Raw genomic sequence first — 23,333 nt, 5'->3', positions numbered from 1 at the left:
TGAAGTGCGTGTGATGCTAATGTTTTTTACAGCCTCTGCCGCCTCAATATATGAGTACATGAACAAATCAACATAATCTCTAGAGCTGCTCTCAGTCACTTCATGAGCATTTTACCATTTCTTTTAAGAAAAACTACCGTCATATCATATACAAACAGAATCTTAAAGATCTTCACAGCAGCCTGTCAAAATAAAAGTTTGGTTTAACATGAAGAAACTGTGACAGGCATATATTACTTAATGTAATGATAGTGCTACTACTACTACTAAAATTATTATTAAAGCATTATTTTTTAAAGAATATTTACCATAAAAATTATTTAACAGAATTTATTTACCAGAAAGAAAAGACAGAAAGAACTTAATAAATAATTATTTATGTGTATGTATGTATGTATATATATATATATATATATATATATATATATATATATATATATATATATATATATATATACACTAATTAGACATGCTTAGACATGAAAAAAAAAGAAAATTTCATAGGGCCTTTTTTGTTAAAATTAAAATTGAATAAATTGCTTTAAATTGTGCAAGTCTCATGATTTTAATGAATCAGACATGCAGAGCTTTAAAAAATAAAAACGAAAAATAAAAAAATCTTAATTTTGAAAAAAATAAAATAAAATAAAATGAAATTTGAGAAAAAAATAAAACAGATTTCATAGAGCTTTAATCATGTGACACTGAAGACTGGATTAAAGGCAGCTAAAAAAAAAATCAGCTCTGCCAGTATACACTTTTAAAAAAGTAAACAGTAAAATGATTTTAAATTGTAATAATATTTCTCAATGTTATTTTTTTTACTGTAATTTTGATCCAATTAATGCTGCCTTGGTGAGTCTTTAAAATATGATAAAACGTCTTATTGACCCTAGGGTTCACAAAGAAGGAAAATAATACATTTGGTCCTGGTCCGCTTAGCGTTCATACTGGCATTTTTAACAGCGAACCTTAAGATACCGAAACTAAAGGCACAGTGATAAGTTTGCATCCTGATTGGTCGGGTTGAATGACATAGACTATATTTCGTGACGGAAATCACCGAACACTCCAAACAAAAGGAAAAGGTGTGTTCGACTTAAAGCGGCGCTAAGCAGACCGATCAGTGAATGGGTACTTTGATGTCATACGCCGCTTTGAGCCGAACGCACCTAATGCCTTCTGCTGGACTAAGCTCACTCATTGTTGCGTGTATATGATTTTATTTTCACCACAAAGAGCTCATAAAAGGCACTTTACCTCCTCGTTGCTCTATGTTTGCCCTCTGCTCATTTTGTTTTGAATACACCTCTTGCTCGTGAAATCATGTTGCATATTGTCTCATGTTATCGTTACTTTCTGTTTTTGGTTAGTTTAGAAGTATTTTGTACATGTTGCATTCATACTTCATTCAAACCGCACCAGAGTTCATTTGGTCCGCTTGTTTGGTGTGCACCAGGATTCGGATGGCAGCGTTCACACTCAAATCAACCGCACTAACTAAGCATTTGCACCGGAGTTCATTTTAATCTAACCAAACATAACAAGTGTGAAAACACCATAAATGTCTGAATGACATAGTGTGCATGCTCCAGGCCTGTGTTCAAAACCTTTAGTTGGTCAGTTACTTAACAGACATTTTTAAAGCAAGAAAACTAACTTCAAAGACACTGTAATGATGTACAATGATCTAGAGCAAATTCAAGTGAGCTTTAGATATTCCCAGTAACATATTTTATGGATTCATTGCTTATATCTTGGTAGAAATTGTTCATATTTTTCATAACTGTCCAAATTATAAGTAAAAAAAAGAAGAACAATTGACATTTATGAATTCCTATTTTTCTTTCAACAGTTCCATCAGACTCATATTTTTAATCTTTCAACCACTGATCTGTAAAAACGTGGGATGTCACAGGCAGTGAAAGATGAATTATGCTGCCTTCAAAAATTATGTTACAAATTATTTCAGGTTTTAGACAAAGCCCTAGTGTCCCAGAGGCCCATGCATGATACAATATTACCTGTCATCACTAGGACAATGACTTTCACCAAAAGGGGGGTGGCACCATGGCCTTTTTGACATAGCTCCCTCCCAAATATTACTAATTTTTTGTAATAAATATGTAACCCTGGACCACAAAACTGTCACGATGTAGGCAGGAACACACGAACAACGACGTAGTAAAAGATGAATATTTAATAAATCCAACGGAATACAAGCAGACACAGGAACAGCAGGGTAAGACATCCATATAACATTAAAGACCGACAGAATACAGGGGAAAGCACACACCTTATATAAACAGACTGATTAACCATCCAGGTGGAGACAATGAAGGAGGAACCAAACACACACTGAACTGCGGGGGAGAATGGGAGAAACCAACATGAAAGTCCGGGGATGTGACATTACCTCCCCCTCCCGGAAGGCGTGTCCTCACGCCGACAAACAGGAAACAACAAACGGTCTTAGGAGGGGGTCTCGGCGGAGGACGGACTCCCGGGAGGAGGGCAAAAGATGGAGTCCAGAATGGTGACAGAAATGTCGATGGAGGTGATGACGGAGGGAGGAGCCAAGGAGGTGACAGGAGGGGGCTGGAGCAGGAGGAGCCAGGTGGGACCCAGAACGCAGCCATGATGGAATGCCACCGTGGAGCCGATGGAGGGAGGAGCCATGGTGGAGGAAGGGCTGACGACTCCATGGGGCCGACCGACGGAGGCGGAGCAGGTGGTGGGAGAGCCCGAGGCGGAGACGGAAAGCCGATGATCTTGGGCGACACCGCGGATCCGGAGGGCCAAGGCGGAACCCAAGGCGGAGATGGAGATCCGGAGATCCGCGGCGGAGCCGGAGCGACAGAGGGCCGAGGCTGTGCCCGCGGGAGGGAGGAGGTCCAATGAGTCGGTGGGACGGAGCGACGAGGCACAGCCGGAGGAGTATAGTCCAGAGGCGAAGGTGGGGCGACGACTGACCAGGGCGGAGCCGGAGGGGCGATGGAGCCCGGTGGAGCTGGTGGATCGAAGGGCGACGGCGAAGACGAGGGAGCAGAGAGCCGGGGTGGAGCCGCAGGGTCGGAGGGCCGAGGCGGAGTCCAGGACTCTGAGGCTGGAGGCGATGGTGAGGGATCCTCCAGCCATGACACCGATGGAGACTGGCAGACCCGCGGCGAACCCACCGCACAGATGGTGGGCTGAGGGTGAGCAAGGGGACAGACAGTCAACAACGGGGATTCAGGTAGGCTGGGCGGAACCAGCGGAGATTCAGGACTAGGCAGATGAGGGAGGGTGGGTGGGAAATCCAGGCAGATAGGTATTTCCATGACACAGTCAATAACATCCCCATAATCTTGTTTCAGCTCACCCTCAGTGATAGTGCAGTGGGCGGGGCTCTCTACCGCCCTCTCTTGCTCCACGAAGCACTCCACCGTCGCAGATGTAATAGTCGGCTCACGCACCTGATCAGCAGTTTTGCCCCCGTCGGCACTCCATACTGCTGTCGCTCCGGGCTCGGGCTTCCCGTCTCTGATGGGCTCATAATCCGTGGGTCGGGGTGGCTGGCTGGGCTCTGGGTCTGGAGTGGCACTGGCGAGATTCTCCTTGGAACAGGCGGGGAACAGGCTGTTTCTCGCCAGTGTCCACTCCACAAACGCGGCAAAATCGGCTCGAGGGCCGTCCTCGGACGACGGCGCTCTGCATGATGCGTTTAGACTCGCGTCATAAAACGCACAGAGCGCGTCGTCCGGGTAGCTAGTGGTGTTAGCTACTAGCTGGAACATTATTGTGTAGCCCTCGAGCGGTAATTCCCCCTGCTTCAGCCGTAGGAGGAGGAGTTCTGGGCGGAGTAGGGGATCCATAACAAACACACGACGGAAACAAAAAGACTGGAAAAAACAAACGGGAAACAAAACGGAGGTGAACACGCAAAATAACTGTTTCGGTCGGTCTTTCTGTCACGATGTAGGCAGGAACACACGAACAACGATGTAGTAAAAGATGAATATTTAATAAATCCAACGGAATACAAGCAGACACAGGAACAGCAGGGTAAGACATCCATATAACATTAAAGACCGACAGAATACAGGGGAAAGCACACACCTTATATAAACAGACTGATTAACCATCCAGGTGGAGACAATGAAGGAGGAACCAAACACACACTGAACTGCGGGGGAGAATGGGAGAAACCAACATGAAAGTCCGGGGATGTGACAAAAACCAGGGTCAGTTGTTTTTTATTGTGATTTATACATCATTCGAAAGCTGAATAAATAAGCTTTTCATTGATGTATGGTTTGTTAGGACAATATTTGGCCGATATACAACTATTTAAAAATCTATTCATAGCAATGCATATTATTAATCAAAAATGAATACTGATATATTTACGGTAGAAAATTTCCAAAATATCTTCATGGAACATGATCTTTACTTAATATCCTAATAATTTTTGGCATAAAAGAAAAATCAATAATTTTGACCCATACAAAGATTTTTGGCTATTGCTAAAACTATCCCTGTGCTACTTAAGACTGGTTTTGTGGTCCAGGTTCACATATGATGCAAACTTGTATATACACAACTTTCATATTCAAATACATACAGTATGCATACTAGTCTCAGTCACCTGATTCAAGACCAGCTAAGAAAGACTGGGAGAACATCCTGATCTCCATTCTTCTCATGATACTACACTCTCTCCAGGCTTGTACTGTCTTCTCAGCACCATGCCACATAAAAGCTTCTGGTTTCTTGTTGATTATGTGCTCTGGTACAATAGAATCAATATTGTTAGCAGCGGGTGGGATAATGATTGGCAAGCAACAGGATGGCACCACCAGTTCTCTTTCACAGGCTGGCACCTCCATGGGTGGCATCTCTGGTGCACACCCAGAAAATACCCCAAACTCAGAACATGAAAGACGAGCTGTCAGGAAGATTGTATGTTTATATTTTTATCTTTGAAAAGAACTGGGTAGCTGCAAAACTACATCAAGACCTCCTAATGAGCACAAATGTAACCCATTCTGGTGTGTCTCTAACCAGACTATGATGATGAGCAGCTGCAGTCATCTTCTGGCGATTTAGTTTTTACTTACAGTCCACTATCAAGAGCATGTGATTTCTCACACAGTGCTGTTTGAGACATTATCTGGGTGCTACATTCCATGTGGGCGAATAAAGATGCTCCAAGAGGATGGAAGCTCGACACAAGGTGGGATGGGATTGTTCCGGCATGATGAGTCATTCATCCTGTCCTTTATCCATATTTTCCATCAAACTCAAAGTGAAGTTTGCGTATTTGAGATTCATACAGCAAAAAATATTTTCATAAAGAGTATTAAGTTTTAGTTTTTCAGTGAAAATATCAAAACAAAAAACTGCATATTAAATATATATTTTTTGTTTTTACTTTCTTTTTTTTATTTAGAAAAGTGATTTTTTTGTCTTGTTCTAAGCATAAATGAAATTTTAATTATATTTTAAAGAAAAACAGTAAAAATACAGTTGAAATCAAAAGTTTACATACACCCTGCAGAATCTGCAAAATGTTAATTATTTAACCAAAATAAGAGGGATTATACAAAATGCATGTTATTTTTTATTTAGTACTGACCCAATATTTCTCATAAAAGATGTTTACATATAATCCACAAGAAAATTATAGTTGAATTTATAAAAATGACGCCATTACAGAAGGTTCAAACGCTCATTGATGCTCCAGAAGGAAACACGCTGCAGTAAGATCCGGGGGGTGAAAACTTTTAGAATTTGAAGATGAGAGTAATTTAACTTATTTTGTCCTCTGGGAAACATGTAAGTATCTTGTGTAGCTTCTGAATGACATAAAAAAAAATGATATTTAGGCTAAATAAGAAATTGTACACATTCTGTTCAAAAGTTTACACCCCTGGCTCTTAATGCACTGTGTTTCCTTCTGAAGCATCAGTGAGAGTTTGAACCTTCTGTAATAGTTGCATATGAGTCCCTCAGTTGTCCTCAGTGTGAAAAGATTGATCACATAATCATACAGTCATTCTTGGAAAGGGTTCAAATACACAAAAATGCTGAAAAATCAAAGAATTTGTGGGACCTGAAATTTTTTTCTGAACAGTTTAGGATAAACAAGGGACTCATGAACAACTATCACTAAATCTAAATAACATGAAATTTGTACGGTCCCTCTTATTTTGGTAAAATAATTAACACAGATTCTGCACAGTGTATGTAAACTATTGATTTCAACTGTAAATAAATAATTTCATTCTATTTCTACATACTGTATTATTCATAAATTCTCTGAAACCAAATCTTATTAACTTAAACAAGTAATTTATAAGGAAAAATGCTAGATAAAAACATTAAATAAACAGGATGTTGAGACATTTTTACTGGAAAACAAGACTCACAGAAAAAATGTTTTTCGCAGTGCAGAAGTCAGGAAAAATGTTTTATTTCAAAGTCACAGAGGCGTCTCGCAGCGAGTGGGAGAAAGACAGAGTTGACAGAACGAGGGCCAGATGAGGCATGTCAGCATAAATGTGAAACGTACAGCTCTGATAAACAGGGACGTCGGTAGAGAGCTCGAGTTCATTAAGAAAACATCAGTGAAAAATATGGCAGCTTCGGTTTTAGAGCAGAATACCTAATCCCAGCAGAGACAGTTTTCTAACAGAGGACTCGAACGGATAACACGAATGGATTTCTCAAGTGTAGATTGCTGTAAAACATCCCAATTAAGAATGCTGTTCCTGTCGTTAAGAAGCCCTCTAAATTTAATGGAGGGTTCAAGAACACAGCCATCAGACACGATGGGAAGATGCTGTTCGTAAGTGAGCAGCCTGTACCTCTCAGTTCTGTTTGGAGAACACGTAAATCTCCATACCGGGCGAGCTGTCAACAGGCAACAGAGGCAAATTAAATGAGATATGGAGCAATGTAATGAAAGGCATACACATCTCTTCAGGAAAAGACTAAGAAAGCATATTATCCGTATCTGCTGTATAACCTTGGGAAAACTTGTCTAATGTACAAACAAGCACTTGCATTTTGTGATGACAATTCTACAAAGAAAAAAAGATTAATCTCTATAATTAAAAAATCCTAGGGAGCTTCAAAAGGTATTACCACAGTCTAATCAACAGGCACCAACTCGTCGTCTTATGCACAAACAATTCAGGTGCTAAAAGCATTGAAAAAAGCGCACTGAGAGTTTATCAAGTCTGTAGTCTTACGGAAAGCAGGCAGAAAAGATATTTGTGTACATGATTATGCTGCTTTCTAAGAGCTCAATTTAGACAAATTAAATCCATCCAAGCTGAGAAAAATCATTAAATGCTTTCATTCACATCATTTAAATCAAAGTCTCTACAAAAATAATGACTACTTTCCTCAATTTTTGTGTGCTCTTTATGTGTTTATGCTAATTATAGTCTAGGGTCATTAGCTTAACAACATGCCAACGTCAAATTCTACTGCACTCAGTTGTGAGTCACGTCACCTGTGCACTTCATGTGCGCTCCTCCCTAATTGGTCACTTAAAATGTTCCACTTCATTTAGGATACTGTCTTTGAATAGCTACCAATGTAAACGGTACACATCAAAGGAATAGAGCTTAGGTTTGCATTTTAAAGGTAAGTGTACAACTCAGGGACAGCAGGAACCACAGCAGAACGAAGTAAACATGATTCATCATCATTCCCTCCACCTGATGTCATTATGTTACGGGAATCAGAGGGCTAAAAAAGGAATAAGCCAGAGAGGCGGGAAAAATGACATGTAATTAATTCATAGCGTCTTCATCTCTCTCAGGACTGCGCTTTTTATGAAACACAACAATGGCTTCAATGCATTGTTTGGAATAAGGGCTAAGAAACACAATAGGCGTACTAATAGCTTCTCAACACGAATTCCACATTCTGTGACCTCTAGCACAGTAAATGCCATTTCGGTTAACACCAAAGAACATGCACTCATTAGCTCTGCTCCAAAATCTAGTGAGCTGCTTTTAAGGGATCACAGGCACACTCATGACTCTAGAGGTCACATTAAAGTCTACTGTCAACAGTGTAGTGATGTATGAAGCACTGCTCACACAGAAAATACTTTCAAATCAAGTTGCTTCTGTTGGTCAACGTGGTAAAATTCCTAATTTTGCAACACGTTCTCACTCCAAAGTTGTCACATATTGATGCTTGGAGTCGGTTTTTGGCGCTCACTGTTCCCCGTTAGTGCTCACTTTTCGACATACAGGGTACTCCATTGATTTTTTGCCTTACATGTTAGATTAAGACGCATTTAATGATTTGCATGCATTTGCAAAAAAAAAAATATATATATTTTTTTAGATTTATGCTTTCACAGATATTTTGGAACACCTTACCCCACCCCTACCCTAAACCTACCCACTTCTGAACAATCCCAGCAGGCACACAATGTCATAAGACATTGACATTTGATTAAATTTCTGTGACAGGTGATCAAAATTCGATGTCAATTCAATGTCTATTGTCAACGTTAATTTGACACGTCCAATACTGAAGTCAGCTTATGATATTTTGTTTTAAGTTGTGTAACCAAAATCCAACATTAGATCAACGTCAAATTGACATGAAATACTGATGCCAACCTGATTTTCATTCTCAACCTAAATGCAACGTCTGTCTGACGTTGGGGTCCAGCGTCAACCTGACATTATATTAGCGTCCAAGGCCTGCTGGGATATAAAAAACATAATAGGCAAATAAAAGTACACTCACTGGTATTTATTGCAAAAGCTGACTATAAAAAAGCAGTATAAAAGTATTACAAACAAGTTTTGTTGCATTACAAGTCTTCTGAAGCCATATGATATCTTTAAGTGAAGAATAGAGTAAATCATGAGGTTTTAATTGCTGAAAATGATCCTGCTCCCCTAAATCACTTCCATCTCATTCCAAAAAATACCCCCGAACATTAGCATGACACATCCAAACCTTACGGAACGCTTCTTTTGGCAGAATTTTTTTAATTTGTGTGCATACTGCACACAGGATCTGAGCTTTACGGCGGATGGAGACGATGATCACGTCTTTTTCTCTCACAAATCAATTGTTTTACCTTGGAAGACAAGAAATATATATATATATATATATATATATATATATATTAATAAATTGTGACTGTAGATGTATCTGCCTGTTATATCCTATGTTTTATATTGACAGATGGTTAGGTTTAGAGGTAGGAGTTAGGTTACATGCTCATAAATGTGTAAATAGTATAAATACATTAGTTGTTTTATAAATAAAAAAAAACTGTTTACATTGAAAAATCACACCCCGACATACATGCAATAATGGCAAAATTGTTACTTATTTATTATTACTAAATAAAATTATTTCTTGATCAATTTAATGCATCCTCGCTGAATTTTTTATTTTATTTTAAATGTTACGTAAATGTCAGTCACAAAAATATTAAACAGTTGTTTGCTGTTTTTAACATTGATAATAATACAAAATGCTTTTGAGAATAAATTGGCATATTAGAATGATTTCTGAAGGACCATGTAACATTGAGACTAGAGTAACGACAGCTAAAAAAATCAGGTTTGCCACAACAGAAAATAAATGGCATGATACAATATATTAATTAGTTTAAATTGTAACAATATTACTATTTTTTGTACTGTTGTCATCAAATAAATGCAGCCTTGGTGACCATAAGAGATTTTTTTTTTTTCAAAAATATTTTAAAATATAAAGGTCTCATCGGATGCAAGTGCATGATTCATTAGGCTCTAAATGAAAAGTCTATAGTTAAAATTTCTCAATGGTAGTGTAGAACAACACTATTTTTACCTTGTCAAAAACAGCTCTGTTCACAGCGACCAGTTTCGGTGCGTGTCCCTTAAAATGCTACTGAGCTCAGCTCACTCCTTCCCTGTCATCCGTGGGGTGACGAGCAGTTCTCAGAGACCGTTAACTTGCTAACTAGCATATTATTAGGAAAGGCGTTTTGCAAAGATTCATAAAAAACTAATACTTCTTGTGTGGGAGAAGCTGGATAATGAATGACACAAACATAGATGCATTTTGGGCGCATTCTCTTCAAAAACAAAAGTAATCCTCTGTGTCTTCAGCGGCTCAGATGTCGAGAGTAAATGATGACTGCTATATTCATTATTACATTCAACAACAAAACACCTCAAAAGCTTAGGAGATATTCTTGTGTACTCCTGCTTTGGCGTCGAAACAATGGTGAACTGTTTACAGCTCACTCAGGGTGGGTCTATGCTAAAACACTAGTGTCAGTCAACAGATGTGGGGGGGGGGCCTGTGCAGAACTATGTCACTCTGACAAGAATTTGTGAACGATTTGATCTGAGAAAGTGGTTATGATTTATGATTTAAGAAAAAAACACTAGGTGGATATTTATCATTATGGTGGTTGTGTACGCAGACGCATTCCAGTTCAAACAACAACTTTTGAACAGTAGTGTATTTATTACTATTGTACTTCTTTTACTGAAAATGTTTTAAATGAGTCATTAATGAGGTTCCACAACTATCAGGATATGGTCTCAGAAGGCAGCTGTCTATGTCGGCAGTGAGGCACTGAGGCAGCTCACTGGGATTTAAAACAGACCCTTTGTCCCTTCATTGTCAATCTCATCTCCCTCACAATTCTTAATTAATTCTCTCCTGTCTCTTTCTCCACGGATGTGAATAATGCAGCAAGAAAGCCTTCATTTCTTTCATGGCTTGTAGTTTTCAAACAGGACCTCTCTGAAACCAGATGCTCGAGGCATAAAACACAACAATGATGCTCTGTGAATAAACAATGGCTGTGTGTCTCAGGTTCAGCTAAGCGACCAAAATCCCTCAATACTCTAAGCTGTCACAACAGCAGCCTCTCAAGCGCATGTTTATGATGTATGGATATATATCACACACAGAGGAATCAGGAAAAAAACAGTCCCAGTGCACACTAACCTCAGCTACCCTGTTCTTTTTATTGCATATTAAATCCCCAAGTGACAGTCCCATCTGAAAATCAGAGAAGACTGACTATTTACCTGATCTCTTGCCTTTTCTCAACCCTAAACGTATCCTCATGGAGCAATGGGGATCCTTGTGTATTCAAGACTCAGGCGAGGTTATTTTTCCTGTTCAAACAAGTGTAGGTTTATGTCTTAAATCTAAAACAAAGCCTCAGGGGCCAATAAATACCCTTATGTCTCCATCAGAATGATTTTTACAGAATATAATGGATTAGAAACACAGTCACAGTCAACTGACATTACAAACCTCATTGATTTTCTTGTTTTAAAAAAGATCTTAATGTGTCTTTTTACATTTTAACAGAAGTGATTCATTTGTGATAATCAACGCCTCAAAAACTAATATGTTAAGTGGATGAGGAGGCGTTTTTTTATTTTTTTCATTTGTTGCCTATTGCACCATCCTGTAAATATAGCATGTGGCACAAGACAGAACAAAAATAAATATACTTTTTTTTTTTTAAAGCTCATCTGCTTGCTTGACTTGGGCTATTAAAAAGGACAATCAGCTTACATTGAAAAAACACAAAAATTATTTAATTAGTTCAATATCATCCCCGTTTTGCATGTTAATGAGAACGAGGCTAATTAAAGAAAGACACGAAATGCTATTGACTTTGAACAGCTGACATTATATTTTTATGAAACTGCTCCTTGAAGCTCCTGACCAGCATCCATTATTTACTCAAAAACATTCTGCGAGAACAAGGCCCATTGAAACTTTTAACTAATACGTGACTTGTTTGTATCTGTAAGGTTAACTCGTCTCAAAGCTGTGTGAGAAAAGTGAAAATACACACCAGTAGACACACACTCAAAAACAAACATGGCTTTGTTGAGTTCTGCAATAGTCAGCACATTCTCACACAAATGCAGCAACCCTTGAGCAGACTAAAACACACACTCTGTGTCCACAGAGAACTCGGCAGATTTCCGCAAGACTGCAACACCTATAGAGTCAAGATGCACTAAAGTGTTCAGAAACGAACGTACAGTACTGTTTAAAGGTTTGAGGTTGGTGAGATGTTTTATAGGGATAGTTCACCCAAAAATGAAAATTCTGTCATTAATTACTCACTCTCATGTCGTTCCGAACCAGTAAAACTCTTGGATTTCATAAAAAAAATATCTTAATTTGTGTTTCCGAAAAGACCTTATGAGTTTGGAACAACATGACGGTGAGTAATTAATGACAGAATTTTTATTTTTGAGTTAACTATCCCTTTAACTAATTTGATAACTAATCTATCCTCTTCCACAGAATTCCCTCAAATGAAAATGTGACAAACTGCAGATTCCTTGTGGGTTTGTCTATGAGCTACTGTTTTTCCTCTGCCAAGCAGAACATTCCACCAGCAAACACATGTAGACCTCTTAACTAAAGCTCTATGACTACATTTGTTTTCACATTACTCCTATTTATTCGTTCACCTTTATTTTCTCTTTTAAAACCCGGCGACAAACAAATGATGGTCCTCTCATGAGTGGGGGATCAGTAAACAGCATTTCTCTTCTTTAATGGCATGTCTTCCAAAGCCTCACTGACTCATAGAAAATAAAAAACAAACAAAAAAAACAGGTAATCTAAAAATAGTAATACATAAAAAATGAGTCTCAATAAAACATTTTCCTCTCTCACTAAGTGGAGCTCTGAGGTAAAATGATCTTAGATCAGTCTGTCAGAAGGAAAGAGGTATTGAGTGGCTCCCTGATGACTGTTCAGTCGGTGTAAATAGAGACGGACATCTTCGACCACCGCCACTGAAGTATTTCAGGGTTTTAGGAGTCTCAAAACCCCTGTTCTGTTTTTTATGCACTGCAACATGTCTCTTAGCCTGCATCCCTTATGATTTATTTGCAGACAATTACAAGCTAAAGGTCTGAGCATCTCTCACACACAGATGGTTTAACCCAGCACAGGCCTCAATCTGGCCTGTTTCTGAGGTGTAAATCAGCCTCATTCTATCTGAATGAACTTGGTCAGGGATATCAATCCCACTAAAACACACTGTCTACTTAGCACTCTGCAGCTGAGGATTACGGCTGTGTTTGTCATAATGATAAAAGGCCTAGGCAAAAGAGTATTGTTACTTGATACCTGGGATTCCCAGAGGATCTCCGCATGCTGATCCGAAAGCTTGGCTCCAAAACCTATGCGCTTTATTCACTTTATTTTTCCATAAGAGTGGGCGCTGCCATTTGTAAAGTTTATGTGCAAGGCTTCCGGTCTCATCCGTGCCCAGCTATTTTTAGCTGTACAAAACAGCTTGCTTTGCTACTTGATATTGGAAATTGGCATGTCATTTTTTAATGTACAGTTGTGGCCAAAATTATTAGAACGCTATTTTTTTCACCAGCTAAAAAATGGGTTTAAGTCAGTTCCCTTCCGAAGGGAACTCTCACTGCGTCCTCTAGAGGGCGCTTTTGGGGAACGCTGCAGCGTGCCTCGAGTCTGAAGAATGCATAGAAAAACTACATGAAATGGCCGGCGCCAGCGTATGACGTCACCGCGGCGCGTCAGTCGCTGCCGTTGCGTCACTACCGGGCGACCATAACATAAAGAGGCGCCCGTGCAACACAATACATCTTCGCTGTCTTCAGCTTTCCCGGTTTGGATGTGCATGGGAAGAAACGGTAAGAATCCTTTCTTTGAACTACTATCATGGCAAGCACTAGCAAGTCGTTTAAACGGTGTGTTCATCCGTGTCCGCGTTATTTGACACCTGATGACACACATGATCTTTGCGATATTCTGTTTGGGCTAAGAGCACACACGCGATGTCCTTGAGGGGGCATTGTGTATACATTATGAGCGCTTCTCTATGAAGAAGCTCCGGTCTCGTCTGTCTCTCTTTCTGAGGAAAGATGAGCGTCCACTTGCCCCTCGCGGTTCGGGTCCTGCCGTTGCCGAGGCACGGAGGAAACTGAGCTCGTGGGGCTCGCAAGTGGAACTGGCTGACGATCTTGAGAGGGGTCTCTCTCTCTCGCCAGCCGGAGACGACGACAGGCTCCTAGCTGATGATGGTGCGTTATCGCTGACGTCATCAGATCCAGGAGCAAGTGCTCTTTTGGGTTCCACCCAAGAAGAGCAGGAAATGCTAGAGATGGATGAAGACGCTGAGGCTGAATCCTCTCTACCTTCCTGCCCTGCATACGAAGAGCTGCCAGAGGTTATGGACCGCACCACGGCCAGGCTTGTCCTGCTGTGGAAGCGGGCTAGAAAGATAGCGCCGCGGGGTCGCCTTGACGAGCGATATCTTTTCAGGCCATAACCATCCAGCTCTGGTGAGTCTCCCATTCCTTCCCGATCTTCATACTGAAATCGAGAGGGTCTGGAAAAAGCCGTACGCGGCGCGCATTCATAGTTCGTCCATTGCGAACTATGCTAGTATCGAGGGTTTGCGCGACCACGGCTATGAGAGGACGCCCCTTGTGGAAGAGATGCTATCTCTCCACAGGGCGGGCTTTCTCTCTCAAGACTCCCTCTCTGCCTTCTCCGGCCCTGCTGAACGGCAGAGCGTATGCAGCAGCAGGTCAGGCGGTGGGTGCACTGCACACCATGGCAGTGCTCCAAGCCTACCCAGCCGATCTGCTGAAAAATCCTTTATCCCTCGAAGGTCCAGGTATTAGCCCGAACACCACAGGGGTCCTGCTCCGCCTCCTTCTGAGGAACGGAGGTAGGTGCAGAAGGCTAGTGTTGCATCCCGCGCTCCTCCCCCGCCTGCGAGCAGGTCTAGGAGGCGACGCGGATCGAGAGGTGACAGACAGGATTTCAGGGAAGTCATCCAAGCGAGACAAAATTCTCGCAGGGGTCAGAGTAATACCTCTCCTTCCCTCGGTCCAGTCGGGTCGCCATATTAATTCCCCTGTCTCCATTTAAGCTTCCTGCACTCCCCGGACCCATGATGTCCTTTGGGGGTTCTACCTGTATAGAACCCTAATTTTCGGACGGTCTGGAATCAGGCGGTCTCTGAAAAAAAAAAAAAAAACCCCGCCTCTTTCTATGAAACAGGATGCTTTTAAATGGGTGAGTATGATCCATTTTTTACGTGAAGGAACTTCATACTGTCTCAGACCTGTGTATGTTTTTCTCTATTCACAGAAGAAATACGACGAGTCTACGGCAGACGCCCCCTCTGATCCTATGGATTAAGGTTACGGCAGTGTTTGCCCTCTCCACTCCACAGGCTGTGCGGTAAATCAACCCTTACAGCATATATTACACATAGGACCTCTGTCCTCTTCAAGGTAAGCTCCCTAAGTTTTTCTTAGGTTTGCCCTTGGTATGCTTATGCTGTCCTTTGCAGGCCTAGTGTAGACTTATGTCCTGTTGAGACAGGAGCATAACTCCCTAGTTACGCCCCCCTTATGGCTGGATAGGCGTGTTGCCTGCAGGGTTTGGGTTGCGTGTTGTGTTTTTCCCTCAGAAAAGGAATGTGGAAACATCTCAACGGAGCACCCCTCCCTTCCGGTTGTATGGTGGTGTCCGTCTACACAACACTCGTTCCAGCACAATCGGGCTTCTCCCTTCAGTGGTTAAACGAGCAAAAGGAAATTTTTCCTTTCTCCCTAGGTAAGCATCTTAAGATATTTATATTTAAGATTGCACTAGTATGTTTAACTCTGTTGCAGACGGCCTGCGTGCGAGGATCCGCTTCGTGTCCTCTCCTAAATACGGTTTCTATGGAAACTGAGTGTCTACACCTGTTGAGACAGGTGTTCACTTACATAGGAGTACCAGCAGTCCGGAGTGCTCGCTGCGGACTCGGAGCAGGTTTGGTTGCTCCCTTTTCTGCGGAAAAGGCTTTTTATTTGAGCACCACCTGGTGACACGCTTTCCAGCTGGGGTCTTGATTCTCGGTGTGCGCTCCCCTTTCTGAGGAAAGGGGTTTTTATCTGAGCGCTACTTTGAGACTCTCTCCAAGTCGCCTCATTCTAAGCCTGAGGGCTGAAGCAGCACTTGATGTAGGATCTACACCCAGGCTGTCGAATGTCTCCCCTACAGAGGGTTTGAGCATCCTTCGGTGTTTAACACCTTAGAAAGCCGTCACTTTAGGATCGATTCTCGCTCCCCAGGCCTAGTTCCACTTCCCTTTCTGAGGAAAGGTTTACGAAGTGTCTGAACTAGGAAGCTGCCCTTATTCATTTCGGAGCTTCCCAGAAACTTTCAAGGCAAACAGTGCTCCCCTTTCTGAGGAATGGGTTTGTTAAGGTTAAGAGCTCACGTTCCTCCCTGTGCGCAGGATTGCTGGAACGGACCTGAGCTCCCCTAATCCAGGGTTTCCTTCAGAGCAACTTCCCAGGACTGAGTGCTCCCCCTTCTGAGGAATGGGTTTGTTAAGGTTAAGAGCTCACGTTCCTCCCTGTGCGCAGGATTGCTGGAACGGACCTGAGCTCCCCTAATTCAGGGTTTCCTTCAGAGCAACTTCCCAGGACTGAATGCTTCCTCCCTCCTGAGGGTAGGAATCTACCAGGGACAGACCTTTGAGAGTTATGGACCTGCTACAAGGATGTTGGCGTGCCCCCTTTCCAGGGTTCACTTATAAGAGCACCACTCCTTGGTGGCCAAGTTCTCCTCCCTGTTTCCCAGGGTAGGAGCTTGACCTTCATGCTTCAGGTTTCTACTCTCCAGCCTTTATTCTGGATGTATGCTCCCCTCTATGAAGGGTAACAGTGAGAGCATTCGCTCCTGTTCGGTTGTGCAGCTCCCCTTCTGGGAAGGGTCTTCTATGAGCGCCAACCCACCTTCGTGAGATTGCCAGACCTTCATACAGGTCGCGTGGACCGGGCTGTGCACGCTTCCCCTTTTCATTAAGGGTTCCCTAAAAAGACAGCAGTGCCCCCTTCTGGAGAAGCGATTCTCCCTGTGGATCAGGGTCAGGATTTTTGTCCTCCACTGTCGTCCACTATTGCAGGATGGTCTCAGCTCCATGTTCTTCTCTGTTGACAGATAGCTTGCGAGCTTCTGTCCAGGGGAGGGTTAGTGTGGCAATCCCCTCACCTTCAGGGTTATCCCCTTTCCGTCTCTTCAGACGGCATGGAGCTGATAGTGAAACCCTCTGGGAAAACACTCTCCTTAAATCCGATCATGTCGGTAAGCGTCCCACGCTATGCCTGGGCGTCTTCCAGTTAAAACCACAAGTGTGGTAAGTGCACACACACCTGGGGCACTTCTATAAAATCCACGTGTTGGTAGGTTCCCACCAAGTTTGGGTTCCTCTTTTAAATCCCTTTTTGGTATGGGTCACACGTTTTGCCTTGTTCCCATCTATTGGAGTCGGCTCACAACCCCGGTTCCCTGGGTTCGACTCCTTTGATATCTTAGCTGATGTCTGCTGACCATCCACTATTAGGGCGCGCCACTACTAGTGGCCCTTTGAACGGACCCAGGACAGGTTTCTGCCCTCATATGGGAGCCAGTTCCTGAGGGAACTAGGCCCTATGTTGCGGTAGTTTCTGGTTCTGACAAGTCTAAGTTTCCATCGAAGCTTAGCCGTTTCCCTCAGAAGGAATTACTATAATTCCAAGCCTGAGCTGTGCCCTGGGTTCTACCCAGTCTGGTAAGTGGGTAACAGGTCAGGCCTCTGGCCGGGAGGGGTAACGTTTTGACAGCCGTCACCACGTCCTAGTAGGGGCAATTCCTCTCAGAATTGTTGCTTAGTGCTCGCTGGCTTAGCATGCACTCCCCTCAGCATGGCAGTGTTGGTATACCGTTCCCCAAAAGCGCCCTCTAGAGGACGCAGTGAGAGTTCCCTTCGGAAGGGAACGTCTCAGGTTACGTATGTAACCCTAGTTCCCTGAGAATAGGGAACGAGACACTGCGTCCTCTAGGCTTCTTCGCCATGCTTCGGACGATAAAGCTTCAGACTTTGAAGATGTATTGTGTTGCACGGGCGCCTCTTTATGTTATGGTCGCCCGGTAGTGACGCAACGGCAGCGACTGACGCGCCGCGGTGACGTCATACGCTGGCGCCGGCCATTTCATGTAGTTTTTCTATGCATTCTTCAGACTCGAGGCACGCTGCAGCGTTCCCCAAAAGCGCCCTCTAGAGGACGCAGTGTCTCGTTCCCTATTCTCAGGGAACTAGGGTTACATACGTAACCTGAGACGTTTTTTCTATCTTTTGCTTTAATGTGTCAGTATGAAATATCAGTTTGACAACAGCCAGTGCTTCACACAGAAATCTGATCTTATCCAGTTTGTCTAGAATGACATGAAGAAACAGAACAAACTGAGACAGACTAAATCCAGAAGAACTGTGGCAACGTCTTCAAGATGCTTCAAGAGACCTACCTGGAAAGCTACTGTACTGTTAAAAGTTTGAGGCACTTGTGTAAAAATGCTGCAAAATGAGGATGCTGTCAAAAATAATGCCATGAATAGATTTTCTTTATCAATTAACTTATATTAACTAAATTAAATCAACATTTGGTGTGACCATCCTTTGCGTTTAAAGCAGCTTTTGCCATAGGAACACTTGCGCATAGTTTTTTAGGTAGATTTGCAGGTAGGTCTCTTGGAGCATCTTGGAAATGTTACATAGTTCTTCTGGATTTAGTCTGTCTCAGTTTGTTCTGTTTCTTCAAGTCATTCCAGACAGACTGGATGAAGAAGATATCAGATTTCTGTGTGGAGCACTGGCTGTTGTCAGACTCTTGTGCAAACAAAAATCTCACTGGATTATTAATGGCAAAATTAATGTTTGGAAATGTAAACTGATATTTCCCAATGACACATTACAGCAAAAGAGAAACGACTAACTTAAAACCATTTTTTTAGCTGGTGAAAATACTAGTGTTCCAATAATTTTGGCCACCAATGCACATTAAAATAATTTAGTAAGGCACACCAATTTCATTTTCATTTTCTTAGCTGGTGAAATATTAGTGTTCTAATAATGTTGGCTATCACTGTATTATCTTAATTATGAACACACTGGTTTGTAGTGCTAACAGTTTTACTGTTTACTGCACGTTGTTATTCTGATTTTCCCCCCTATAGCCCATAGGCTTACTTCCGTGTAGAAGAATAAGGTGGATATAAAATTAAATCTAAAATAAAATATTTTGTAACATAATAAATGTCTTTACTGCCACTTTTGAATGGGAGTGCATTTCTCTCATCTCGTTCACCATCTTTGTTTTATCACCGAACTTGTCACAATGCATTTTGAGATTGCTCCTACAGTAAATTTGTATTTGATGCCGGTATTGCCTCGGCATACTGCCTCAGTAGGCAGCTCACAGAGCTTCACTTCCCATAAATCTGTGCACTACAACTCTCAGTAGCCTAATAATGCGTTGGCCATACAGTACATGATATTTTTAGACTGTATCTTACTGGAATTCACCTCCTTAAAGCAATGCACCTGCCTTTCATAACTAGATTTTTTTTTCTTTTTTGAGAGAGACCAAAGAGTCAGGTCTGTTTCTGTCCCTTTTTCAGAAGAGTGACAGCTTAAAGATGTAATAATTCGGTGGTGTCAAAAGAAGACATACCTTTAGTGGGTTCTGTGCGCTTGGGTAGGTCCAACGTGTCATAGTTTTTGTCATGCTCGCCGTTTTTCCTCCCTAAGTGAAGAAGGGGAAGACAGAGCGAGAGAGCGTGAGGGAACGAGACAGAAAGAGCAGTTGTAAGTGTCACTCTATGAGAGACGGAATTTACTGGTATGAAAATGTCAAGTAGGCCCAAGTCTCAGACACACACACAGAGTCACAGACGTGCCACACATATACAGTAAATCTAGCTACTACACAGATATGCAGAGACAAACTCTTGACACCAGCTCCCAAGAGTGGGAACCCCCATTAAAAATGCAGAGCTTTTGTCATGGAAGATGGCTGTCTATCACAGAGTGAAGTAATGAAGACCACACCACTATCACACACAGATAACATGTTATAGGGATAGTTCATCTACAAATGAACATCTGCCATTATTTACTCACCTTCATTTTGTTCCAAACATATTTGATATGCTCCAAAAACAACAAAAAGCATCTTAGAAATAGTCAACATGACCCACACTCTGTATTTCAAGTGCTCTGAAGCCATCTCATCACTTAAGACCAACACCAAAATCATTTTTTCAATTTAAAATTTGGTGAATTGCTAAAAATGCAAAATGTCATGGTGTCTTCTGATCCAATCATGATGCGCCAACTATGAAAATGCATTTGAATATGGAGAGGGAGGTTTTATTAAAATGTATTTAATTAATTAAATTAGAATTTAAAGTCTGTTTTTCTGTAAAGTTTACTTGAGAGGGAACACTGTATGAGATTTCGACAAAATACTGGCAGATTTTAAAACCTTTTTAAAAGCAAAAATCTCTTTACAAAACTTGCCAGTGCAGAAAGACAGGTTTTAATTTAGGACAACACATTTCAAATAAAAACAAGTCTTAATAATTAATGCAGTGTTGCTTCTCATGTAAATGTATCTCGTTTAATTTTTGTTAATGTTTTACCTAATAAACAAAATAAAACAAAAATCTATTTTTTTTTAGATTTCAGAAGGTTGTGAATAAGGGGCACATTTCGTATTGATTGTATCATGGCACTTTTTGTCATTTTTATGTCAAGTTTGACAGCCCTTGTTCAACATTCAAAAGTTTTTGAACAGTAAGATTTTTTATTTATTTTTTAAATTAAGTCTCTTCTGCTCACCAAGGCTGCATTTATTTGATCTAAAGTATATCAAAAACAGTAAAAATGTATATTTTTACTATTTAAAATAACTGTTTTCTATTTGAATATATTTCAAAATGTAATTTATTCCTGTGATCAAAGGTAGGTTTTCAGCATCATTACACCAGTCACATGATCCTTCGGAAATCATTCTAATATGCTGATTGGCTGTCAAGAAACATGATTATTATTATTATTATCAAAATTTAAAACAACTGAGTATAGTTTTTTCAGCATTCTCTGAAGAATAGAAAGTTCCAAAGATCAGCATTCAACTAAAATAAAAAGCTTTTGTAATATTATACACTATACCATTCAAAAGCTTGGAGTCAGTATACTTTTTTTTGATAGAAATGAATACTTTTATTTAGCAAGGATGCTTTAAATTGATCAGGTGATGATAAACACATATAATATAATATAATGTATAATATAATATAATGTTACAAAATGATTTATATTTCTGATTTTTATTTCAGATAAACTCTGTTCTTCTGAACTTTCTATTCATCAAAGAAACCTGAAAAAAATATACTCAGCTGTTTTCAACATAATAAAATTAATACATGTTTTTTGAGAAGCAAATCATAATATTAGAAAGATTTTTGAAAAATCATGTGACTGGAGTAATGATGCTAAAAATGTAGCTTTGAAATCACAGGAATAAATTTAATATATTCAAATAGAAAGCAGAAAGCTGTTTTTGGTGTACTTTGGAACATCTAAACATGGCTTGGTGAGCAGACAAGGCTTCTTCAAAAACATTAAAAATCTTTTGACTGGTAGTATATATGAAAAAGGACAATGTGAACATTCTGCCTGACATCTAATTTTGCGTTTTACAAAAGAAAAGTATCTTACAGGTTTGGATCAACATGAGAGTGAGTAAATGATGAAATTTTTCAGTGAACTATCCCTTTAAAGCAATGGGAAAAAAAAAGACAGAACGCAAAAGCCAGGCCTCGTTAACAGATAACAGCAAACACACAGACATCCATGCCAGCTGAAAGGGGCTTTGAACTGGCTAAATTGGCACAGGTTTGACATTTCCTTGAGGAGAGGAACACTAGCCGATCATTTCAGAATGAAAGGTGAAAGAGTGAAAGGGGGCAGTGATGAAAAGTTTATTCTGATGAAGATAGAGGGAGGTGTTATGGGAGCGTATGCTGAGAGAAACAGACAGACAGATGAAAAGCAAGAAGAGACACTCACCTTGATTAAACCATTCCTCTACAGTTAGCCAATGCAGGAACAGCAGCAAGACCAATAAAGAAAAAAAAAGCAGGCAGGGAAGAAGAAAGGAGTTTCAGAGAGTGTGTGTATTAAAGGAGACAGAACTTATTCGTGAACCACTTAAAAGTACATAGAAAAGGAGAGCGAGTTGAGGAGAGAGTCAGTTCCATTAGTTCCCTCAAGTGAAGATTCCAGAAAGGAGACAAAAGAGTTTGCGCAGCTTATTGCGGCAAATTCCCTAAATGCTTACAAGAAACTTAGTATATTCACAGATTTCATGCATCATTGTGTTCTGCAATGCTGTCCGAACAATTCATAATGTACTGTATTCTCAGCGTGGCTCCAGGGCTGCTATACTGGGCATTAGCATAATCAGTCTTCTACGGTCAGTTTTCTTTTTCAGGCCATCTACTGCAATAGTAGAAGAGAATCTGGCTGAGCAATTTACTTAGTAATCTAACTATCAAAGGCTTGCTATTGAGCTAGCCATCTGAAAATCCACACATTTGGTTTAATAGCACAAACATTTGAATGTCTATCACCTTTTTGAGTGCTGAGCATTGCTAATGCTAAGTGGAAACACAAAGGAATGGAAATATGTATTATGACCATTTTTGACTGACTTTTTATAATCCTTTTTTAATATAGTGTGATATGTACACCACCATTTAAAGAACTGGGGTCAAAAAAGCAAAACAAAAAAGTAAAAAGCTTTCTTATGCTCAGAAATATAACATTTATTTGAACACAACTACTGTAAATTGTTGTAGATGTGGAGCATTAGAATTGAAAGTAATTGTTTTCTATTTTAATGTATTTTAAAGTGTTATTTCTCTGATTGCAAAGCTGAATTTTCAGCATCATTCCTCCAGTCTTCAGTGTCACATGATCCTTGAGAAATCATCTTAATATGCTGATTTTGTGCTAAAGAAATGTTTCTTATTGTTACCAATGTTGAAAACAGTTGTGCTGCTTAATATTTGTGCTAAAACTGATTTGCTGACATACTTTTGATCAAATTAATGCATCCCCGCTGAACAAAAATATTCATTTTTAAAATAGACAAATATCTTACTGACCCCATACTCTTGAATAAAATAGTTACTTAAGTGACATTAATTATCATATTTTAATAATTAAAAAAAATACTAGGGCTGGGTATTTCAAAAGAATTTCCTGATTCAATTATATTTCTATTTCACAAGGTTGCGATTCGATTTGATTTGATTCAATATTGATTATTTTGGATATGTATCATTTACAGTACATGGCAAATTTCCTCAAGTACAAAAAACAATCTCCCAACTAATGCTGTAAAATATCAGCTGGCACTACATTATAATTTTAGAGATTTAATTAACTAATT

At 40.5% G+C, this 23,333-nt stretch overlaps 1 protein-coding gene across 15 annotated transcripts in view; it reads right to left on the bottom strand.

The window, feature by feature from the left end:
• The window catches only part of arvcfb (ARVCF delta catenin family member b), a 331,914-nt gene that overhangs the window by 28,032 nt on the left and 280,549 nt on the right, over window positions 1-23,333 (bottom strand). For 10 of the 15 annotated variants that reach the window (XM_073840202.1, XM_073840214.1, XM_073840211.1 and 7 more), the window contains 3 exons: window positions 21,947-21,964; window positions 19,994-20,023; window positions 19,545-19,616 (listed from right to left, as the gene is read on the bottom strand). In XM_073840202.1, coding sequence (XP_073696303.1) covers window positions 19,545-19,616; window positions 19,994-20,023; window positions 21,947-21,964 — 120 coding nt within the window. The remainder of the gene's footprint in view (window positions 1-19,544; window positions 19,617-19,993; window positions 20,024-21,946; window positions 21,965-23,333) is intronic. The other 5 variants (XM_073840206.1, XM_073840213.1, XM_073840208.1 and 2 more) reach the window with 2 other exon arrangements.

This window comes from Garra rufa, chromosome 5, assembly GCF_049309525.1.
Source record: "Garra rufa chromosome 5, GarRuf1.0, whole genome shotgun sequence".
In the NCBI taxonomy this organism is placed as follows: Eukaryota; Metazoa; Chordata; class Actinopteri; order Cypriniformes; family Cyprinidae; genus Garra; species Garra rufa.
The sequence above is the reverse complement of the archived record's forward strand: the minus strand, read 5'-3'. Positions and strand labels throughout refer to the sequence as shown.